Source organism: Pyrus communis, chromosome 15 (genome assembly GCF_041283825.1).
Source record: "Pyrus communis isolate YQ-2024b chromosome 15, ASM4128382v1, whole genome shotgun sequence".
NCBI lineage: Eukaryota > Viridiplantae > Streptophyta > Magnoliopsida > Rosales > Rosaceae > Pyrus > Pyrus communis.
The window spans coordinates 26,294,342-26,314,098 of NC_142579.1; the positions used below are offsets into that span (position 1 = coordinate 26,294,342).

Consider the following 19,757-nt stretch of genomic DNA (forward strand, 5'->3'; position numbering starts at 1 on the left):
TAATTTTCCTAGCTTAAAGTTGCATTCTTGGAACCTACTATGTCAATTTTTGAGCTAAACTTCAGCAGTTGGGTGCTTTTTGGGCTACAATATATATGTTCCAGGAAGTAGAAGGTCAAAACTCAATAGATGTGAGTTAGGCCATTTGGCGCCCATCCCTTACACCCGAATTAGAATTTCCTTGTTCTTTTAAAGATATTTTCTGTGATGTTTAGTAATTTGGATGGATTGTGCAAGATTAATGCTTACTTTTATTGTTCATTTGGTATCAAAACTAATGGAAATTTCACTTCTTTATCCAGTTTTTTCTTTCTATTGGGGCAAATGAATAGAAACAAGTAACACTGCATGCATCCTTCGTGTTTTGTGATATAATTGTGTTTGCACCTTGTTAAGTACCTCCTTGGCCTTGACTTGTCATGAAAAATAGTTCCAATTTAGTCCAGGCAGCCAACTTTTATCAGGCTTGGCCTTATAAGTATTGGGACATTGCGTAGCACTAAAGCAGAATGATATAATTGTGTTTTGTGTTAGTCTAGTAAGCCAAATCTTGTTCTGTGATTCTAAAATAATTGTGTTTTGTGGGTGTGTTGCAGATTTTTAGGTGTTTGATATGCAAATTCTTCCTTGAAGTAACTATGTAATTTGGCTGTACATCTTGATGATGTAGAATACGACATTGCCCCATGACGTATAGCTATGCTTCACATTTTGTAAAACCCTTATGGAGTTTTATTAATTTGTTGATTTGGAAGATTGTACTTTGATATATATATATATATATATATATATATATATATATATATATATATATATATATATATATATATGATGTTAGACTGTTAGTCAATGTTTTTAATTTTGGTTAAAAGATCTGTAATTAGTATTGGAATGCAAAATGTAAAAATTAAAAAATAAAAAAAAATTGTGAACGGATGTTAACGGGTGACTTACTAGATTAACGGGTTGGATTTGGGTGACCCGTTAGCTTAAAGGGTTGAGTTCAGGTGACCCGTTAAATTAACGGGTCGGGTTCAAACCCAGTAAACCCAACTCGTTTACAAGTGTAACGACCCATTGTGACACCCCATCCTAAATTATGTATATTTTCATTTTAACAAAATTATGAAATTACTATTTTGCCCCCTATCCATTACCCAATCCGGATTTTCCCCCCTCCCTTTTTGGATTTCTTCCTATTATTTTAACACATTCTCCTTCTATCTGCTTGCCACGTGGCAGCTCCCTATCTCCCTCTTTCTTCTTCTCTCATTTCCCCCGAGTCACTCACTCTCTCAGCTCACACTATCTCTCCCTTTCGCAGATCTTTCTCTCTCAGTGCTATCTCCTCTCTGACGAGACACACACACACACACACACACCAACCTTCGAACCCACGACCCACAGACACCAACCCTGGAACCCAGGACCAAGAAGGTAGCACCATGGAAACTGGTGCAAGGGTTTAGAGACTCCGGCAAGCCCCGGGACTTTCAAACCAAACTCCAGCTGACTTCGGCCACCTCACGGCGTGTTGTAGGTACGAATCTCTTCCTCTCCTCCTAAGTTTCAATTTGATAGCTAAATCGCATCCTAAGGTTGAGTAACGAAGTTGATCGGAGCTCAGGAAGCTTCGGTATTCTCCATCGCAAAATCGAGTCATACCCAACCCGAGACCCTAAATTGGGTCCTCTAGCCCAGAGCTTTGGGCCAGGCTTTCAAGCCCAAAGCCCATTAGAACCCAAACCCAAAATCCCTTTGAACCCAGGCCTTTGGGCTGTGTTGGCGACTTTTCTGGCTAACTTTCTAGCAATCCATCTTGGCGTGTGGCCACTGGGGCCGCCGCCTTGTGGCAGCGCGTGGGGGTACCCGCGGTCCCTCCTTATGTTTTTCGACGTCCTGAATCCATTTATGACGTTCATTTTCTGAAATTCAATCGTTATGGTAGAGTTTTATCAATTGTACCCTTTATGTGCTTAGGTGCGTTTATTAACAGTGATTTCATCCTTCTATTTCGCACGGCACTTCGACGGCGTAGTATCTGTGAGTGGACCTCTTCTAAAATGCATATTTTACTATTAGAAATGCATACATGAAAAGCATGATTTAATGGTTACGTTTTATGAAACGTTTATGAGTAAATTGGATTTACACTTTATGAAATATCATGCTTTATTAAGAATATTTTGGAATACCATACTTTATCGATTTTTACGTTCTTTGTAGTATATATGATGGATGGCTATATACTATGAAGATGTTTTGAGATATGATGTTTGAGCTACTAAGCTCTATTGAGATATATGTCTTATGTTGGAAAAATTATATTCAATGATTTTTGTGCTTATCTAGTGGTTACTATATATATGCCTTCGTGTGGGTAATGTAGGAGCCTACGGGCGAATGAAGTTTCCTATATGCCTTCGGGCGAATGAAGAGTTCTTTATGCCTTCAGGCGATACTGATACCACTATTTAGCACATTATATATGATATATGTTTTATGAAGGTTTTATGGCATGCTAGGGTTTTTGGAAAAAATCTATTACATATTATTGAGTTTTCATAAAACCTTGCGGGGTTAGTACGTTGTTGAATAACGGTTTCAGTATTATATATCAACTTGGTCCACTCATGTTTGTTTTGCACCCCCTCAAGACATAGGAATGAAGCATACGATCCGAGCTACAAGGCATTCCCCTACCAATGATATCGTATCATCCTCTCTGCTTTTGACATCACTTGTAATAGCACTTTCTGTTACACCTTCCACTTATATTCTAAATTAGATGTAACCTCTCAACATGTCATGCATTATCACCATTATTTTATTGACGGCTGAATATTATTATTATGTAGTTCGAGCGAAATTTATACGCATGTTTCACATGTTCTCGGCATATGCATTCATTTAATGGCTTGCATCACCCTTGGGTGTTGACCAGTACATGGCCACCCCGCTGTCCTTTGGACATCAGGATTGGGGCGTGTCACCTGTCCTCGATTCTTACAGAACGGAAAGGTAATTTTGTATTTTCATTATGGGGTTAGATATTTTGAAATGTTGTTTTTTAGGTCTTAAATTATGTGCCTTGTCGGGCCCACTCCTTTTAGTTTGTCCCCCGGCCCATTTTTCCCTCCCTTCTTTCTTATCTCCTCGTGAGGTCCTCTCTTTTACTTCTCTCCCTCAACTTTCTCTCATTTCTCTTTTCTCTTTCTCTACAAACGTAGAGGATAACACCGTACCCACCGTCATGTTTCGACAAGTTTCAACCATTAACAACCATCTCCTAACTCCCCTTAAACTCTCCTCTTAACCCTGCAACATCATCACCGCGGCAGAGCTGCCATCGCCGACGAGTTCCTCGACTTCCCGACACAAGGGTAAGGTTCTAACACTTTTGGTTGTCCTTCCCTTGTCTCTGGTTGAAGACTAACTCTTTTGTACATGTTTTGGTCGTCAAAACTACAAAGAAACACCTCAAGGAGACTTCCCCAGATTCCGGCGAGAATGCTGTGACTTCCAGGCCGTTTTCCAGCCAACTCCGGCCATGATTGAGGAAACTAATGGTATGATTCAAATCCTTATTCTTTGGGCTTCAATTTGGTATATTATATGACTTATTTTGGTTAAGTTTTGGGGTTAAACGGAGGTGGGAAAGCTCTGGCATTCTTCTTCGTCAAAACCAGCCAACTCGGCCTGAAATGGGTCAACCCGACCTGTAAATCCAAACGTATTCCGAACCCTAGCCCAAAACCCTGCTACTTAACCCAAACCCAACCAACCCGGCCCAACCCAAAACTCTGACCCAAACCCAGAAACTGAGCCTAACCCTTTAACCAGGCCTAACCCTAGTTTCGACCTAACCCAGATCCAAACCGTATTATCCCGACCTGACCCGGATGGAATATTCTGTTAGGGAATAAATTTTTGTCTAGGAATATTCTCTAGAATATTCCTAGAATATTCTGTGTTGACTTTTTGTTGACTTTTACGAAATTTACCCAAGACTCTTCTTAGGGTAATTCGACACCCTGATTACAAATCCGACATCTGTTTTCCCAAATTCAATTGTTTTAGTATAGTTTTATTAATTGGTCCTTTTATGTGTTTAGGTGCAATTGTTTGTGGCGTTTCTATCTTCCATGGTTTGCACGGCTCTTCGATGGCGAAGTATCTATGAGTGAACCCCTTCCAAAATGCATGATTTTACTATTAGAAATGTATACATGAAAATCATGATTTAATGGTTAAGTTTTATGAAACATTTATGAGTAAATTGGATTTACGCTTATTGATATTTCATGCTTTCCTGGATTTACTTTCACTGAGATATTTATGAACATGATTTATGATATGATGTTTGAGTTATTGAGCTCCGATGAGATATATTTTGGAAATATTATGTTTAATGATTTTTGTGCTTATCTAATGGTCCCTATATGCCTACGGGCGAATGATATCTATATATGGCTTCGGTCGGGTGTTGTAGGGGCCTACGGGTGAATGAAGGCCTTTGGGCGAATGAAGAGTTCTATATGCCTTCGGGCGATACTGATACCACTACTAAGCACATTATATATGATATATGTTTTATGAAGTTTTATGGCATGCTAGGGTTTTCTGAAAACTTATTACATATTATACTATTGAGTTTTCTTAAACTTTGGGGGTTAGTACATTGAAGAATAACTATTTTAGTATTACTTATATATCAACTTGATCCACTCATGTTTTGTTTTGCGCCCCGCTAGGACTTAGAATTGGCATCAAGACACTCCAAATTCAGCATCTTCGAGTCCACTCGGTGTAGGACCCATCCCTTTATTCATTAAATTTTATATTATTCCTTTTTAGTGTCTCGTATTAGTTGTATGCTCTGAACACGTTCCACAATTGCATACTCATTATAATTAAATTTACAAGTTTTATATATGTCGGTTATTTGTTTTTAGTTCTCATGCATCCTAATATGGCTTCGTCACCTTCAGGTGTCGCCCATCACATGCCTACCCTAGTATGTTGGATAATATCAGGGTTCGGCGTGTCAACATGTCTACCCACTTCTCATATTAAGGTATAGCCATGCACACCACGTGCACATTACGAAAAAAGAGACAGAAAGTGAGAGAAGAGAGAGAGAGGAAAGGAGAGAGCAGAGAGAGAAATCAGAAAATGGAAGGAATAACCCATTTATATGTGGGTGTTTTAGTAATTTCAGTTTTGTGCATGGTGTGCATGGCCGGTTTGTCCTATTTCTTTCTTAAAATTAAGAAATTGTCCCATTTTGGGTATTTCCCTAAAAATTTTGCAATGTTCGCAGCTAGCATGAGGTGAAGGTGCTAGCCGATAGGTCCAAGTATCGAAACCATACTTGACATGGAGTCAATACTCAAAATTTAAAGAGTCCCAAATCAAACAAAAAGCATGAACGGCTGATGAGACTTAATAACAAGGGTAATGCTAACAAGACTAAATTTATATAAGAGAATATAGAATGGGCATGGAGAAATAATTCCATATTCATCCGAACCAATCCATACGCTCCCATTTTTAATAAGATTCCGACTAAAAGTCCATGCCATACTCCAAAAAAAAGCTCTAACGACCTTCAACAAATGGGTACCTGTACCCAAAATCAACACAGGTGGATAGATGGAGAATACCTAGAGGCGCGAGACAACTCTCTCTAAGGAACTCAGCAAAATAGCCCCGTAACTTCTGGAGAAGGGTGCCCCCTTGGGTTAAATTTTGTAAATTAAATAACATGAAAGTTGATGATTGAATTATTACTTAAGTGTTGATTAACGTGCTTATTTTTTATTATTGACTGCTAATTTAATTATATACACTACTAATAATAGCTACTGAATTGCCGACGCCAAAGTCAAGCTCCCAAGTCCATGACATTGACGGTTTTACTTTTATTCCACCTTTTCCTTTCTTTGGCCCCAAGAAATCACAGCTGCAGCATCACCCGAATCTTTCCTCTCTGCACATCAACTTATGATAAAATTACTAAACAGTCCATACCATTTCTTCTGTTAGCCTGAAGATCAATACATCTATAAAAACTCTGCAGCAAAATCACTTGTCTCAAATTCTGAAAACAGAGCCGCCATATTTAATAAAACCTCAAAAATGTTTTCTCTCGACAAACTGAAGGACCAGATGCCGACGACGGCGTCGTCGATGTTCTCCGTCTACGCCTCCATCACCACATTCATGATGCTGTTCCGCTCCGTCGCGAGCGACCTCATCCCCGCCCCCTTCCTCTCCTACATCTACAAAGCCCTCAATTACCTTTTTGCTCCTCTCTTCTCCCGTGACCTCACTCTCGTAGTCGATGAGCTCTCCGGCATGACCCGCAACCAAGTCTACGACGCAGCCGAGGTTTACCTGCGGACCAAGATCGGGCCCCACACCGAGCGCCTCCGCGTCAGCAAAGCTCCCCGGAAGAAGAACATCGGCGTCGCCATCGACAAGGACGAGGAAGTTTCCGACACCTTCGACGATGCCGTCAAGCTCAAGTGGCGGTTTATCTCGGAGACCAATAAGGGGAAGAACGACAGCACATCCGAAAGGCGGTATTTTGAGCTGACATTTCGTAGGAAATACATGGACAAGGTGATTTCCTCGTACCTGCCTTATGTTCTTGCTCGGGCCGACGCCATTAAAGCAGAGGAGAAGGCGGTGAAGCTCTACACCCGCCACCTCTGGTCGAGATACAACGACGATGACGTGGCGAATTCCGAATGGGGGTCTGTGAACCTGGAGCACCCGTCGACTTTCGACACCATGGCGATGGACCCGGAGATGAAGAAAATAATCGTGGAGGATTTGGAGAGGTTTGTGAGGAGGAAGGAGTTTTATAAGAAGGTGGGGAAAGCTTGGAAAAGGGGCTACTTGCTGTACGGGCCGCCAGGGACGGGAAAATCGAGCTTGATCGCCGCCATGGCTAACTACCTCAAGTTTGATGTGTTCGATTTGGAGCTCAATAGCATTTACAGTGACTCTCAGTTGAAGAAGGTTTTGCTGTCCACTACCAATCGTTCTATTTTGGTAATTGAGGACATTGATTGCTGCAGAGTGGATGTTGGCAACCGGGATTCGGATTCAGATTCGGACTCGGATTCAGATTCGGACAGGAGCCGGGTTAGTACTCTCTTTTTTCGATGCCCTTTGTTTGATGAATCAAGGTTCAATGTTTTGCCAAATGAAGCTCTAAGTTTCAAATTTTTATTGTAGTAGCCTGTTAGTACTTTGCATCTTCCCTGTTTATCATGTTATTTTCAAATGGGCATTAGCATTGCGTTGCAACTTTACATGGACTTAATATTTAATTTGCAGGTGACACTTTCGGGTCTACTGAACTTTATTGATGGATTGTGGTCAAGCTGTGGAGATGAGAGGATCATTATGTTCACCACGAACCACAAAGACCGACTGGACCCGGCATTGCTGCGTCCGGGTCGAATGGACCTGCACATTCACATGTCCTATTGCACCACAGCTGGGTACAGGATCTTGGCCTCTAACTACCTTGGCATTCAAGAACACAACCGCCATCGCCTCTGCGGAGAAATTGAAGGGCTGATTGAGAGCACAGAGGTCACCCCTGCAGAGGTTGCTGAGGAGCTGATGAAGAGTGATGATGCTAATGTGGCTCTTCAAGGACTTGTCAACCTGCTCAAAGGTAAGAAGGCTGAGAGCAAGAAGAAGGAAACATCGCTGCCGTCGGTTAAGAAGCAACAGCGGCACAGAAAAGGGATCAAAAAGTTGCTGCACATCCGTCTTCCATGGTCGAAATCCTGATGCTTGTTGCCTGGCACCTCCCATGTCCTAGTTTAATGTTTCAATCTAAGATAATTAACCCTTAAACCCTTTCGGAAATCTCTGGCTAGTTTCAAGCTCTCTTTTGTGAATCTTATGTGATTTAAGGACCTGCTGAACTTGGTTTTATGAATTCGTGAATGTAAACACAGGAAATTAGATGGAATTGCAGCACAAGAGTTTAACCTACCTTTTTTTCTTTGACAAAGCGATATGGTAATTCATTCTAAATCTAAATTAGGTCTGCAATGTGCTTCATACTTTGCACTCAAGTTCAAATTCTCTTTTTCGTAATTTAGAGTTAAACAGACGTTAATCATAAATTTAAAAAATAAAAGGGGTCAAGTTAAATTTCAAAACTAGTGGGGTGCCGTCTTAACCCTATGTGATAGGTGGTATATCAATCTTTTCTATAAGGCGGATGTTGGAGAATGTTTAATTGGCTAATAGGGGTTAACATGAATGAACTAAGACGTATAATATATGTGCTGAATTCGATACATTTTGTTGTGTTACTTTGTCCAATTTCGTCTCCCTTATTTCTCATGCATTGTATTTGGGTGTCCTTTCCACTCACGGTGGCGGCGGATTAGGTTGCTTAATTATTAAGCAGATAATTTGTTGGGTTCGTTTGTGGTGACGAGGGGATCAAATAAAATTAAGCATCTTGTATGAAGTCTAATTTGTTGGTTGATGAGTAGATAATTTTCCATTGGTATCTTCATCCATCTCTCAACAAACCAATCTGAAATTACCAAAATGTTTTCCTTTGATCCAAAAAATCTTCTCACGGTAGCATCCTCCTTGTTCTCAGCCTATATCTCCGTTGCAGGATCCATGGTGTTGGTCCGTCCCATGGCCAAAAAGCTCATCCCCGCCGTCCGCTCGTACGTCTACTCAAAACTCAAATCCCTTTTCACTCCACTCTCCTCTAACCTCACTCTCATCATTGACGAGCTCTACGGAGTGGTACACAATGATAGGATTAAAAACACACCACAAAGTATCACACAAATGTCCTATTGATTTTCCTTATTAACACTAAGATTTGTCAATTGTAGCTATGAAAATAAGGGTCTATCCCGCAGAAAATTGTTTTATCTAACTACTTAAAATGTCACAAAAACTGGGCTGCTGTCCCTACTGGCCAGCCACCAAAAAATAATTATTAGACCGACTTACACTTATCTAAAGTCTATGAAATTTCATATGCAAACACTAGACACACAGAGTTATACTCACACAAATTTTGGGATTTTTGGAGTTGATTTGCTATTTAAATTAAATCGAACAAAAACAGGACAAAAACAGATTTCAAGTAGTTCACAAATTAAGAAAAACGAGTTAGGGGAATTGTTATCCACCACCAAATAATCATGCAAACATGTTATGTTTCATTCAAATTCCTTCTATTTCTGGATGAAGATGCTCAAGTTGGCTCAATGTTAGAACTTAACATATTACTCTTTCTTATATAGTATGTTAAGAGAATGGCGTTTTCAACTCAACTTAGTCCCTAACGTGCAATCTAGAATAGCGTGTTCATAGATTTAACAAGTAGAAATCATTAAGAACGAAAAGAGTTTGAGTCATCACAAGGCATCGTAAGTACTAGTGTTGTCTTACTTATCCTAGAAATTGGTTCACATGTTAATCGCAATTAACAAGTACTACTCTAGAACATATGTCGGTCCTCATTCGACAAGGGCATGCACACACATATTCATAGCATTAGAATCCTAGATATACTTACTAAGTCTGCATCCGTAGAAAACACATAAAGAATTCATCAATGAGACAAGTAGTGAACCAATTTTCATCCATTCATAAAAGTAATTCAAATGAAATATTATAACAAACTTGCAATCATATTCGGGGCTTCAAAACAGCCCCTAACTACTAAAAATTTAGTTACACATTATTCTCAAATAAAACCAAAAGAAAGACATGAGTTTGAGAAGATAAAACCGAAAGAAGAGAATGCCAAGATTTCCTCCTTCCTTTCCTTCCTTCCCCAACGCAGCAGCCTTGCCTTTTTTTCTTCCTTTCCTTTCATTTTTTTTCCTAGCTTTGCCACTGCAACCTGCATCCCTTTTTGGTTCTTGTTTGCTGCCACAGTTTCTTCTCCATAACTCACCCCACTAACAGCCATTTAGTGATGACAATAAGTGAGAGAAAATGGTAAAACAATTGTAACTCTTTGGGCAGCCTTTATGCCAATTACTCCCACTTAATTTTCCATTTCCTCTGATATTTGAATAGGTGTCAACTGGCTTGTTCTTAGCGGCATCAGTTTTGACTGCTAGTTTTATTGGATTTATTGCTTTCAATGCTTTCTTGTCAGTTACAAACTGCTCAGCCTCTTGGGAACCTTTCAGTGTTAAAATGTCCATAACTTCTTCTAGAAAAATGATATTAGTAATCCATGAAATGCTCCAAAAAATAGACATTTGTAGCTTTCCAAGCATATAAGGCTCATTCTCTAATTCATTATGACATGTCCGCAACTTTCTTCCAAAGTCAGCTAACCTGCACAGGCAGTTTTGACGAACTTGTTACTTAAAATCCCACTTGTGCTATTTTTCTTTTCTTTGCTTGACAAATCCTACAAAACACCAAAACAAAGTAAATAGCTCAAAAATATAAGGAACTAACTAAGAAAAGATAAGTGAATTTGATGTAAAATATATATATATAAATATGAGTTTATCACACAACCAGGTCTATGATTCCACTGAGGTCTACCTCCAAACCATTGGCAACAATCCCAGCACTCAATGCCTCCAAGTCGGAAAAATGCATCGCCAATAGACCATCTAATTTTCCATCAACAAAGATGAAAAAGTTGCCAACACTTTCGATAATGTTAAGCTCAGGTGGCGCTTTAATGTCATGGAAACCAAGAAGGTAAAGGAGTACTCTAGGGAAAGTTCGAAGCACCAGTTCTTTAAGCTGACATTTCACAAAAAACACAAAGACAAAGTGATAGACGCCTTCTTGCCTTACATGCTTGCTAGGGCAAATGCCATTAAAGAAGAGGAGAAGGTTGTGAAGCTTTACTCTTGTCATTTATGTTCGTATGATGATGGCAACAACAGTACTTAGGGATTGATAAACCTAGAGCACCCTGCTACTTTTGAGACGATGGCAATGGACCCTGAGCTCAAGAAAATGATTGTAGAGGATTTGGATAGGTTTGTGAGGAGGAGGGAGTTTTATAAGAAGGTGGGGAAGGCTTGGAAAAAGGCTACTTGTTGTATGGTCCTCTCGGCACTGGAAATCGAGCTTGATCGCAGCCATGGCTAATTATCTTAAGTTTGATGTGTATGATTTGGGGTTTACTAATCTTTCCACTGACTATAAATTGAAGAGGGTGTTGTTGTCTACTACAAATCGTTCGATTTTGGTGATTGAGGATATCAATTGCTGCAGTGTTGATATACAAAATCGGCAATCAGAGAAACAAAATCAAACTTCTAACACCAAGGTTTTGCTTCAATTCCTTCTATTTTTTGTTACAAATGATATTCTTAGTTACTTTTTTTTTTTCTTTTGACGGGCATTGACATATCATGTGGTGTTATAATGATCGCAGTTAGTGTCACTCTCGAGCTTATTGAACTTCATAGATGGTTTGTGGTCGAGCTTTGGCAACGAGAGAATTATTGTATTCACCACTAACCACAAGAATTGACTTGACCCTGCATTGCTGCGTCCTAGTGGAATGGATGTGCACATTCACATATCCTATTGCACGACAAGCGGGTTCAGGGTTTTAGCCTCTAACTACCTTGCCTTGTCTGGCTAAACCTTTTTGCCACTAACGTCACCTTGTACTTGTTAATTGTCCCATCCGCCATATGTTTAATAGTAAACACCCACTTGCATCCTACTGATTTCTTTTCTTTGAGAAGTGTAACTACACTCCATGTATTATTCTTTTGTAATACTTCCATTTCAACTTGCATTGCCTCTATCCATTTTGGATCTTTCAAGGCTTCTTCCACTCTGGTGGGTATTTTGATGGTTTCCATCTGTTGAACAGATGCACAGTATTGCGGTGAAAGTCAATAAGTGGAGACATAGTTGGCAATGGAGTAGATTTTCTGCACTCAGCCCACTTGTGTCATCATTAATGTCCAATAAATTTTGCCTGGGGCGTGAATCATTATTCACTTCATTGGGGCCACTTGGGCTCTCGGCAATATCATGATTTTTTTGCTCTTTTGGGTAGGCAGATTCTGGGCACTTACGTGGCCCACTAGTGGTGGTGCTATTTAGACTATTACTATCACAGTTAAGCAGCCTATTTGGGGCATGTACACTGTCTTCTACACTTAATTCTTCAATTATACTGAACTCGCCATAATCGTCGATTAAGGTTTGCTCCCCTTGAGGAGTATGGCTGGGAGGAAAAAATAATTCGTCTTCAGAAAAGGTAACATCCATGGTCACATATGTATGCCAAGTGGATGGATGATAACAGCGATAGCCCTTTAGTTGAAGACTAAATCCAAGGAACACACACCGCACTGCACCGCACATGGATCAAGTTTGCTTCATTGATTTTTGTGAAGGTGAATGTATGCCACACAACTAAAAACCTGTGGTTCTAAGTGAAGGGTGGACGAGAGCAAAGCATGATCGACAATCATGGCCAAAGGTGTTCTAAAAGAGAGAACACGCGATAGCATCCGATTCATGAGATAAATAGCATAGGTTACTGCATCCGCCTAATATGTCTTGGGTGCACAACCACCAATAAGAAGGGCACGGGCAATCTCAAGGATGTGTCGGTTTTTTCGTTCAGCAACGCCATTTTGCTGTGGAGTCTGAGGGCACGTAGTTTCATGGAGAATACCCATTTATGTGAAAAACTGAGAAAGATCCTGATTCATATACTCACCACCGTTGTCTGACCAAAGCACTTTAATAGGGAGAGAATATTGAGTATTGACCATGTGATAAAACTTTTTGAAGATTCCACCCACATCGCTTTTATTTTTCATGAGGTACAACCAAGTCATTCTAGTGCAGTCATCAACAAAGGTTACAAACCAACGCACACCATGTTAAGTAGCAACCGGAGATTGCCCTCACATATCCGAATGAATTAACTCAAAAGGAATTGTTCTTTTATTCATACTCAAAGAATAAGAAGCTTGATGGCTTTTAGCTAATGTGCAAACATTACATTTTAACGAAGTATCTGAAATATTCCTAAATAATAACGGAAGTAATTTTTGCAAATAACCAAAGGAGGCATAACCTAGCTGATGATGCCATAATTGGACAGTCTTCAACTTTCCATTGTCACGACCTTGAACTTGATGAACACTGCCCTGTGCAACATCATCAACATAGCCCAAGCCTCTTCTCTTAGTACCACACCCAATGATCACCTAAGTCCAAATATTCTAAAGTAAACAAAAAGACGGAAACATTAGCACACACATAGTTTAATTGCTTGGTGACTTGTCCCACACACTATTCTAAAAATCCCCACCTATCGTCACCTAGGCGCTAGGCAGCTGGCCACCACCCCGATTAATACTTAGGTGTTTGGAAATTAAGAAAATGCGCCTAGACTTATTAAGGCGCCCGCCCAGACAGCCTAGGCACCCGTCTAGCCCACCCAAACTCGCCTAGGCACCAGCTTAGCAAGCTACTCGCTTAAACAAAAAATAGATAACTTCTATTTTGCATATTATTTTTTTTCAATAAATTGTAAGAGACTTGTTGAATACTTAAATGAACACACATTATATGTTTGTTCCCCACATTTTCATTATGTTCCAATACTTCATAATATAAATGTGAATTGATTTTGTAGTTTATGATGAAATTATATATATTTTAAATATAAACAAACACTTATTTACACGAAATATAATATATTTATTTAAATCCTCTTAGTCTGCCTAGGCTCCGCCTAGTTGCCTAGCGTATTTTAGAACTTTGGTCCCACAAATAATAGATGGCTAGAAAATGTAGGGACGAGTAAATAGTTGTGTAAAGAGAGAGTAGGAGTGAGTGTGATTGAACCCACCCCTGTGACCGGGGCAACACCTCCATTTGCAGTGAGAATATTATCCCGTAGGGTGTTGTTGTGGAATTCAAAAGAGTATGGTCAAAGGTCATGTGATCAGTAGCACCAAAGTTAATAATCCAACCTGTATCCAGATTACCTGGATCGTCGGATTGTTCTTGCGAGGCAATTAAATTTAATAGGGATAGTTGTTGGGCCAAGTTGTCCGAGTCCGATTCCACAATCTGCTTGAAGTCTGCAGATGGGTCCAAGGCGTTTCCTTCATTGGCGTTAGCGCTGTTGCTAGCGCCTCCACTTGATTGCTGCCCTACCTGACTTTGGGCCTTAGGCTCAACCAACCTAACACGTTGAATAGAAGTACCTGGTCCGCTGGAAATCAGGGCCATAAGCCCAGGCCCGAATCTGCCACCTTGGCTTTTGCAGCTCCTCTATTCGGTTTTCCCTGACCTCATTGTTTTCTACGCTCTAAGAACCACTCCAGGTGGCCGTGAATTTCAAAGCACGTCTCTTTTGTATGGCGAGTTCCATTGCAATGTATGCATCGAAGTTTGTCTTTTTCTGCGTCTTTTAATTTAGAGAACGTAATGGCCCGGATGAAGGTTTGCTGATCATGGCCATAGATAGGCCACTATCACTTTCCCTTCCTCCAAGCGTGGTGGTTTTTTCTTTGTGCTTCACGCTGAATGGTGTTAAAGCACTATTCTATTCCAGGGACGGGCTTCATTCGTAAGATATTGTTGGGAACTGCATCCAATGAGTCATCTAGTCCTGCAAGAAAATCATACACGTTATCTCTTTTAAAATCCTCTTTTCCGCTTCTCAAATCAGCAACACATATCATTCTATTTGGACGTCGCTTGTCCATCTCTTGCCACATGTTTTTTAGTTTTGCGAAGTATAGATTTATTGAGCGTCCATTCTGTTTTGTCCTTGTAGCTTTGCACCTCAACTCGTAATACTAATATTCGTCAGCCCCATCATAGAACATCTGAGTAACGCTTTCCCAAATATTATGAGCCGTCGGTAAGTCGATAAATAGCCCTATAAGATGCGGCTCCATGGTTTTCAGTAACCAACCCGGGACAACAGCATCCTCTGTATGCCATTTAGAAAAACCAGGATCGGTTTCTTCCACAGCCGAAGTCTGCCCATTGAGATATCCCATCTTGTTCAAACCCGCAACATGAACCTTCATCATCTTTGACCAAATTTTGTAGTTTGAATCCCTTAACTTGAATCCAAACGGCAAAGCACCCATATTGGACACCGGAGCTGGACCTACAATGGGAAACCCAACTTCTTGTTTAGCCATTTGGAGCGGCACAATTTTGTACTTCTGTGATTTTGTTCTATGGTATGGAAGTTTGGCCAAAGGCTGCGATGCCTTTCCTCTTTGTAGCAACAATGTCCAGTCTTTTCTATCTTCTTTGTCTGAAACTCGGCTCAATGATTTTATTTCAGTCTCTTGTTTTGAGACCTACCTTGTTTTCTTTGATCAAAATTGTTGTGGTTTTGTTTTGTTGTGGAAGACTAGGGTTTAGAGGAAGAGAGGCTGAAACTTGCTCTGATACCAAGATAAAATTGTATTTTAGAGTTCTAATAATTCTTGTTATTCTTCTCCTGTTGGGAGGTAATATATATATATATATATATATATATATATATATATATATATATATATATACAACTCCAAAACTTGTGATACAAGGACTTTTAAAGGAAATACAACCAAAGTAGGAAACACACCTATATTCCTAACCCTCCTAGGATGTTGACTCACACCAACACCATGATGACAACCGACGTCGCTTATGTGGGGAGATTGAAGCGTTGATAGAGAGCACAGAGGTGACAGCTGCTGAGGTTGCTGAGGAGCTCATGAAGAGCAATGATGTTGAAGTTGCTCTTTAAGGATTTGCCAATTTTCTCATAGGAAAGAAAGTGAGACTGGGAGCAATGGAATAATGGATGAAAGGATTAAGGGCATGTGTGGAACTGTTTTTAGAATGGTTATTTTTTTTTTTTTTTTTTGGATAGTCAGAAAGAAATTCGTACCATGTTTATCAGAAAAAACTTAAGACATTTACTTTGAATTTTAAACAAAATTTCAGCATGTTTATAGTAAAAGTGCTACTACGATAAATGCTTCTAACAAAAATAGTTCCAAACAAATTCTAGAAAAGCAAAGAAGCAAAAATGCAAAAATTCAAGGAAATAAGAAATGTGGTAGGTGGAATAGCAAACTTCTCTATAAATTGGGTGTTGGAGAATGTTTAATTGGCTAAAAGGGACTAAGTTTAGTGATATTTTTCTTTACTTCTCACGTTTATGAATGGACTAATATGTAAAAGGTTTGTATTAAATTCGATACCTTTTGTTGTTTCGATAGTCACGGCAGTGATGATCTCGTCACCAAGCTTGATAAGTTGTTGTTCCCTCCTAAGCAGCTTCATGAGCTGAGTCTTAAGTTTTATCGCGGAAAGATTAGTCCAGTTTGGCTCAATCCCATCTCACTTCCTATTTTGAGGTATCTTTCGAATCATCGGGCAATCTTGAGAAGATGAATGAAAGGTTTTAGGGGTTTAGTGACAACGTTGTTTGGAAAACTGAGGGCCGAATGCTCGAATCTCTTTCGGATTTCGAAGAAGAATGGGAAGGGGTTCGACAAGTTTTGCCGTCGTTGAGAGTTCTGAATGTGAGTTGTTGTCTTTTCCGGTTGAGGATGTTGGGTTTAGAGGTGGTGTCTGGAAGCTTGAAGAGCAGGGAAGGTAAATGAAAATTATCATCATGCATGTGTTGAATAAGCATGAGGCTATGTAATATATATGCTACCTCGTAGAAAAATGTTTGGTTTCTGTTCATCTTCATAGATTTTCAATTTGCAGTTTGCAAGTTGTGACTTGTACCCTTTGCAATACAATATTCAAGGTGAAAAAAAGTAGTTCACAATAACTTTTACCATTTTCTTTTGGGTGGAATTGCGGCAAAAGTCCAAATTCAAATAGACCAATTACAATATAATTAGACCAAACTCAACCAAAATGATCGAGAAAATAAGAATATTAGTTAGGCGGGGACATCTGAAGACAATGGATGATCAAAGTCTAAGAAGGCCTTTAGCAAGATGAGTAGTGGCTCAGATTGCATAGGTTGAAAGAACGTTTGTTTATAAGAGTTTTTGCAAGAAACACTTTCAGTAAAAATATACATTGAAATTTTATTATCTAAGTGTTTTCTAATGAAACTTTTAGAAGTACCTTATCGAAGAAAACACTTTTATAAATCACAAACATTAAAAAAAAAAAAAAAAAAAAATTACCAAACATTGCCAAAAGTGCTTTTAATTGTCATAAAACTCTTTTAGCCTTTTCAAAAATAATCTCAAAGAAACAAAATGAAATCATTTCTTTAAAATGGGTACGAGTGTTTCGAGAAATTGGGTGCTCTGATTGAAGGAAAACAGTACTATTTGGGCCTATGCCCGATCACCTATTGTCACCCAAACACGGAGCCCGTTTGATCGTTAGTCTTCGTCTCCAAGACCCAAAACCTCCACTCAATGGTGGTTCGCGCTTGAATTGAACCCTTTCCTCCGCGAATTCCAGAAAAGCTGCGATTGCATCTACTCTGTATTTCCAGATCTGCAATCATCCATATATTACTGAAGAACAATACAATCCAAGCTCCAAATCCGAAAAGTTTTCAATTCCCAGGAAACATGGATCCCGATTCAGTGAAGTCCACTCTCCAAAATCTAGCATTCGGAAATGTAATGGCCGCCGCAGCCCGTAATTATCAAAAGGAACTTCTTTCCAACGAGAAGGCGGCCGCCACGAGCTCCTCCAACCAGGAAGTCGACCTCGACGAGTTGATGGATGTAAGTTCTGGGTTTGATTCCATTCGATTTGATTCAATTCTGCATCTTTCATGTGCATTTCAAATTCCCAATTCGCAAAGCGATGGTTTGTTTGATTATTTTGTGATGAGTAGGATCCGGAGCTTGAAAAACTGCACGCGGATCGGATTAATGCTTTAAAGGTACGATATTTTTCGTGTTTGATTGATTTGCGGATGGGGGATTTCTTGGATTTGTGTGTTTGTTTGAAGGGTTTGATTTGAAATTTTGAAATTTTGCTTTTGTTTGAATAGAAAGAAGCTGAGAAGCGAGAAGCTTTGAAGAGGAAAGGGCATGGAGAGTACAGGGATATAACTGAGGGGGATTTTTTGGGTGAAGTTACTGGAACTGAAAAGGTCATCTGCCATTTTTATCACCGGGAGTTCTATAGATGCAAGTAAGTGCATATTGGTCTAGAAAATTTAGACATGGATTAGTGATTGTGTTTTGAACTTACGTTGCTTGGTTATTTCTAGGATAATGGATAAGCATTTGAAGACGCTTGCCTCGAAGCATGTTGATTCTAAGTTCATCAAGCTGGATGCCGAGGTTGCTGTGAACTTCGTTTCCTGTTTTGTGTTATAGTTGGTGCAAATTTTCGTGTTTACTTGGATTGAGCTTACTTGTTTGCAACCTTCCGTTTTTGGTCCTTTAGTTAGTAAAGGGTTTAGAATTGGGAATTGATTATTTGATGATGAACTGCAGAATGCGCCCTTCTTTGTTACCAAGCTCGGAATCAAAACTTTGCCTTGTGTCATACTCTTCAGGTCAGGCAATCTCCATGTAATTATTGTAAATCTGTGTGCATGCCCATTTTGAGCATTAAAGAGGCATATGGGCATCCACTATTTCGCTGTTGTATGAAAAGGCAGGAGAGCAACGAAAGCTGGAAATATAGTGATACTGTAATTGCGCAATCATTTGACGTGTGCTTCAAGAGCATGTGATAACTTTCATGCTAATAACATCTTGCACTGAGATCTTCCATTGAAATTCATATTTACGGATTCAGAGGTTCGCCTTTTTTCAGAAAAGGAGTTGCCGTGGATAGGTTGGTTGGATTTCAAGAAGTGGGAGCAAAAGATGATTTCAGCACAAGGGCGCTTGAAGTTGCACTAATCAAGAAAGGTAATGGCTTTGTCAAGTGTGTTTCACAATTTGTATCCTGTTGCGGAGTCTCTAAACTGCCAATTTAACAGGTATAATTAGTGAGAAGAAAGAAGACGATGATGAAGATGATGGATATCTTGAAGGCGGTCGCAGGACAGTGAGATCATCTGTGAATCTTGATTCGGATTCAGATTGAAACCGCAACCTGAGTTTTCAAATGCGTTGTATGCTTGTATGCTTGTTGTGGCATCTAAGTTATGTTACCGTATGAACGGAATCGGTTTTGTTTTCTCTTTTTGTGGACTGCATTTGCAGTGGAAATATATTCTTCCAGGCATTCGTTTGCACTGTATCTGTATACTTTTCTAAATCGTGTACCACACAATAACTTCTCGTGAACAAAATACGGTAGCATAGTAAAACAATTGCATGTAAATACGATTATATTGCTAAACCCTCAGTTTGAGATAAACTTTACCTACATCAGGTGGTGTATACTCCGTTTACGTGCAAGTTCTTCATCCTGATAAATGGTAAAAGTCCGTCCTGAGATTTTGTGCTCTCCGGGCGACAACAAAAATGAGCAGAATCAGGAAATTTGGAATCCAAATATTTTGGACAGAGCTGGAAATAATCGAGCCAAATCCCGGGAGATTGGATAGGCAAGAAAGAAAAAATGACATTAAGTCGATAAGTAAATTAGGTAAAGCCAACAGAACCGGAAAAGAAATGACTTAAGGTGAATAAATTTAGTTTTATAAAGAAAATTAAGAAAAGTATCTGATTTTATACAACAATGTACATTTGGATGAAACCACGTGAAAGAAGGGATTCCGATTTTTGTAATTAATTAAGAAAAGTCGAAAAAAG

The 19,757-nt window shown here is 39.5% G+C and overlaps 2 protein-coding genes and 1 pseudogene across 2 annotated transcripts; all 3 read left to right on the top strand.

The window, feature by feature from the left end:
• Positions 1-4,571: 4,571 nt before the first annotated feature.
• LOC137742308 (AAA-ATPase At2g18190) lies at positions 4,572-8,022 on the top strand. Its single transcript, XM_068482149.2, has 2 exons — positions 4,572-7,155; positions 7,351-8,022. The coding sequence occupies exons 1-2, from the start codon at positions 6,142-6,144 to the stop codon at positions 7,813-7,815; spliced, it is 1,479 nt and encodes a 492-aa protein (XP_068338250.2). The 5' UTR covers positions 4,572-6,141; the 3' UTR covers positions 7,816-8,022.
• A 570-nt stretch (positions 8,023-8,592) lies between these two features.
• On the top strand, positions 8,593-15,793 carry LOC137713132 (AAA-ATPase At2g18193-like; annotated as a pseudogene).
• A 1,466-nt stretch (positions 15,794-17,259) lies between these two features.
• LOC137744739 (thioredoxin domain-containing protein PLP3A) lies at positions 17,260-19,239 on the top strand. Its single transcript, XM_068484535.2, has 7 exons — positions 17,260-17,759; positions 17,873-17,920; positions 18,032-18,174; positions 18,254-18,326; positions 18,483-18,544; positions 18,808-18,905; positions 18,977-19,239. Exons 1-7 carry the CDS (start codon positions 17,601-17,603, stop codon positions 19,081-19,083), a joined length of 690 nt encoding a protein of 229 aa, XP_068340636.1. The 5' UTR covers positions 17,260-17,600; the 3' UTR covers positions 19,084-19,239.
• Positions 19,240-19,757: the final 518 nt, after the last annotated feature.

Coding starts and splice junctions, on each gene's coding strand:
- LOC137742308 (XM_068482149.2), top strand. CDS start 6,142: ATGTTTTCTCTCGACAAACTGAAGGACCAGATGCCGACGACGGCGTCG. Junction 7,156..7,350: donor CAGATTCGGACAGGAGCCGG/GTTAGTACTCTC, acceptor TTTAATTTGCAG/GTGACACTTTCGGGTCTACT.
- LOC137744739 (XM_068484535.2), top strand. CDS start 17,601: ATGGATCCCGATTCAGTGAAGTCCACTCTCCAAAATCTAGCATTCGGA. Junction 18,545..18,807: donor CCTTGTGTCATACTCTTCAG/GTCAGGCAATCT, acceptor GCCTTTTTTCAG/AAAAGGAGTTGCCGTGGATA. Junction 18,906..18,976: donor AGTTGCACTAATCAAGAAAG/GTAATGGCTTTG, acceptor CCAATTTAACAG/GTATAATTAGTGAGAAGAAA.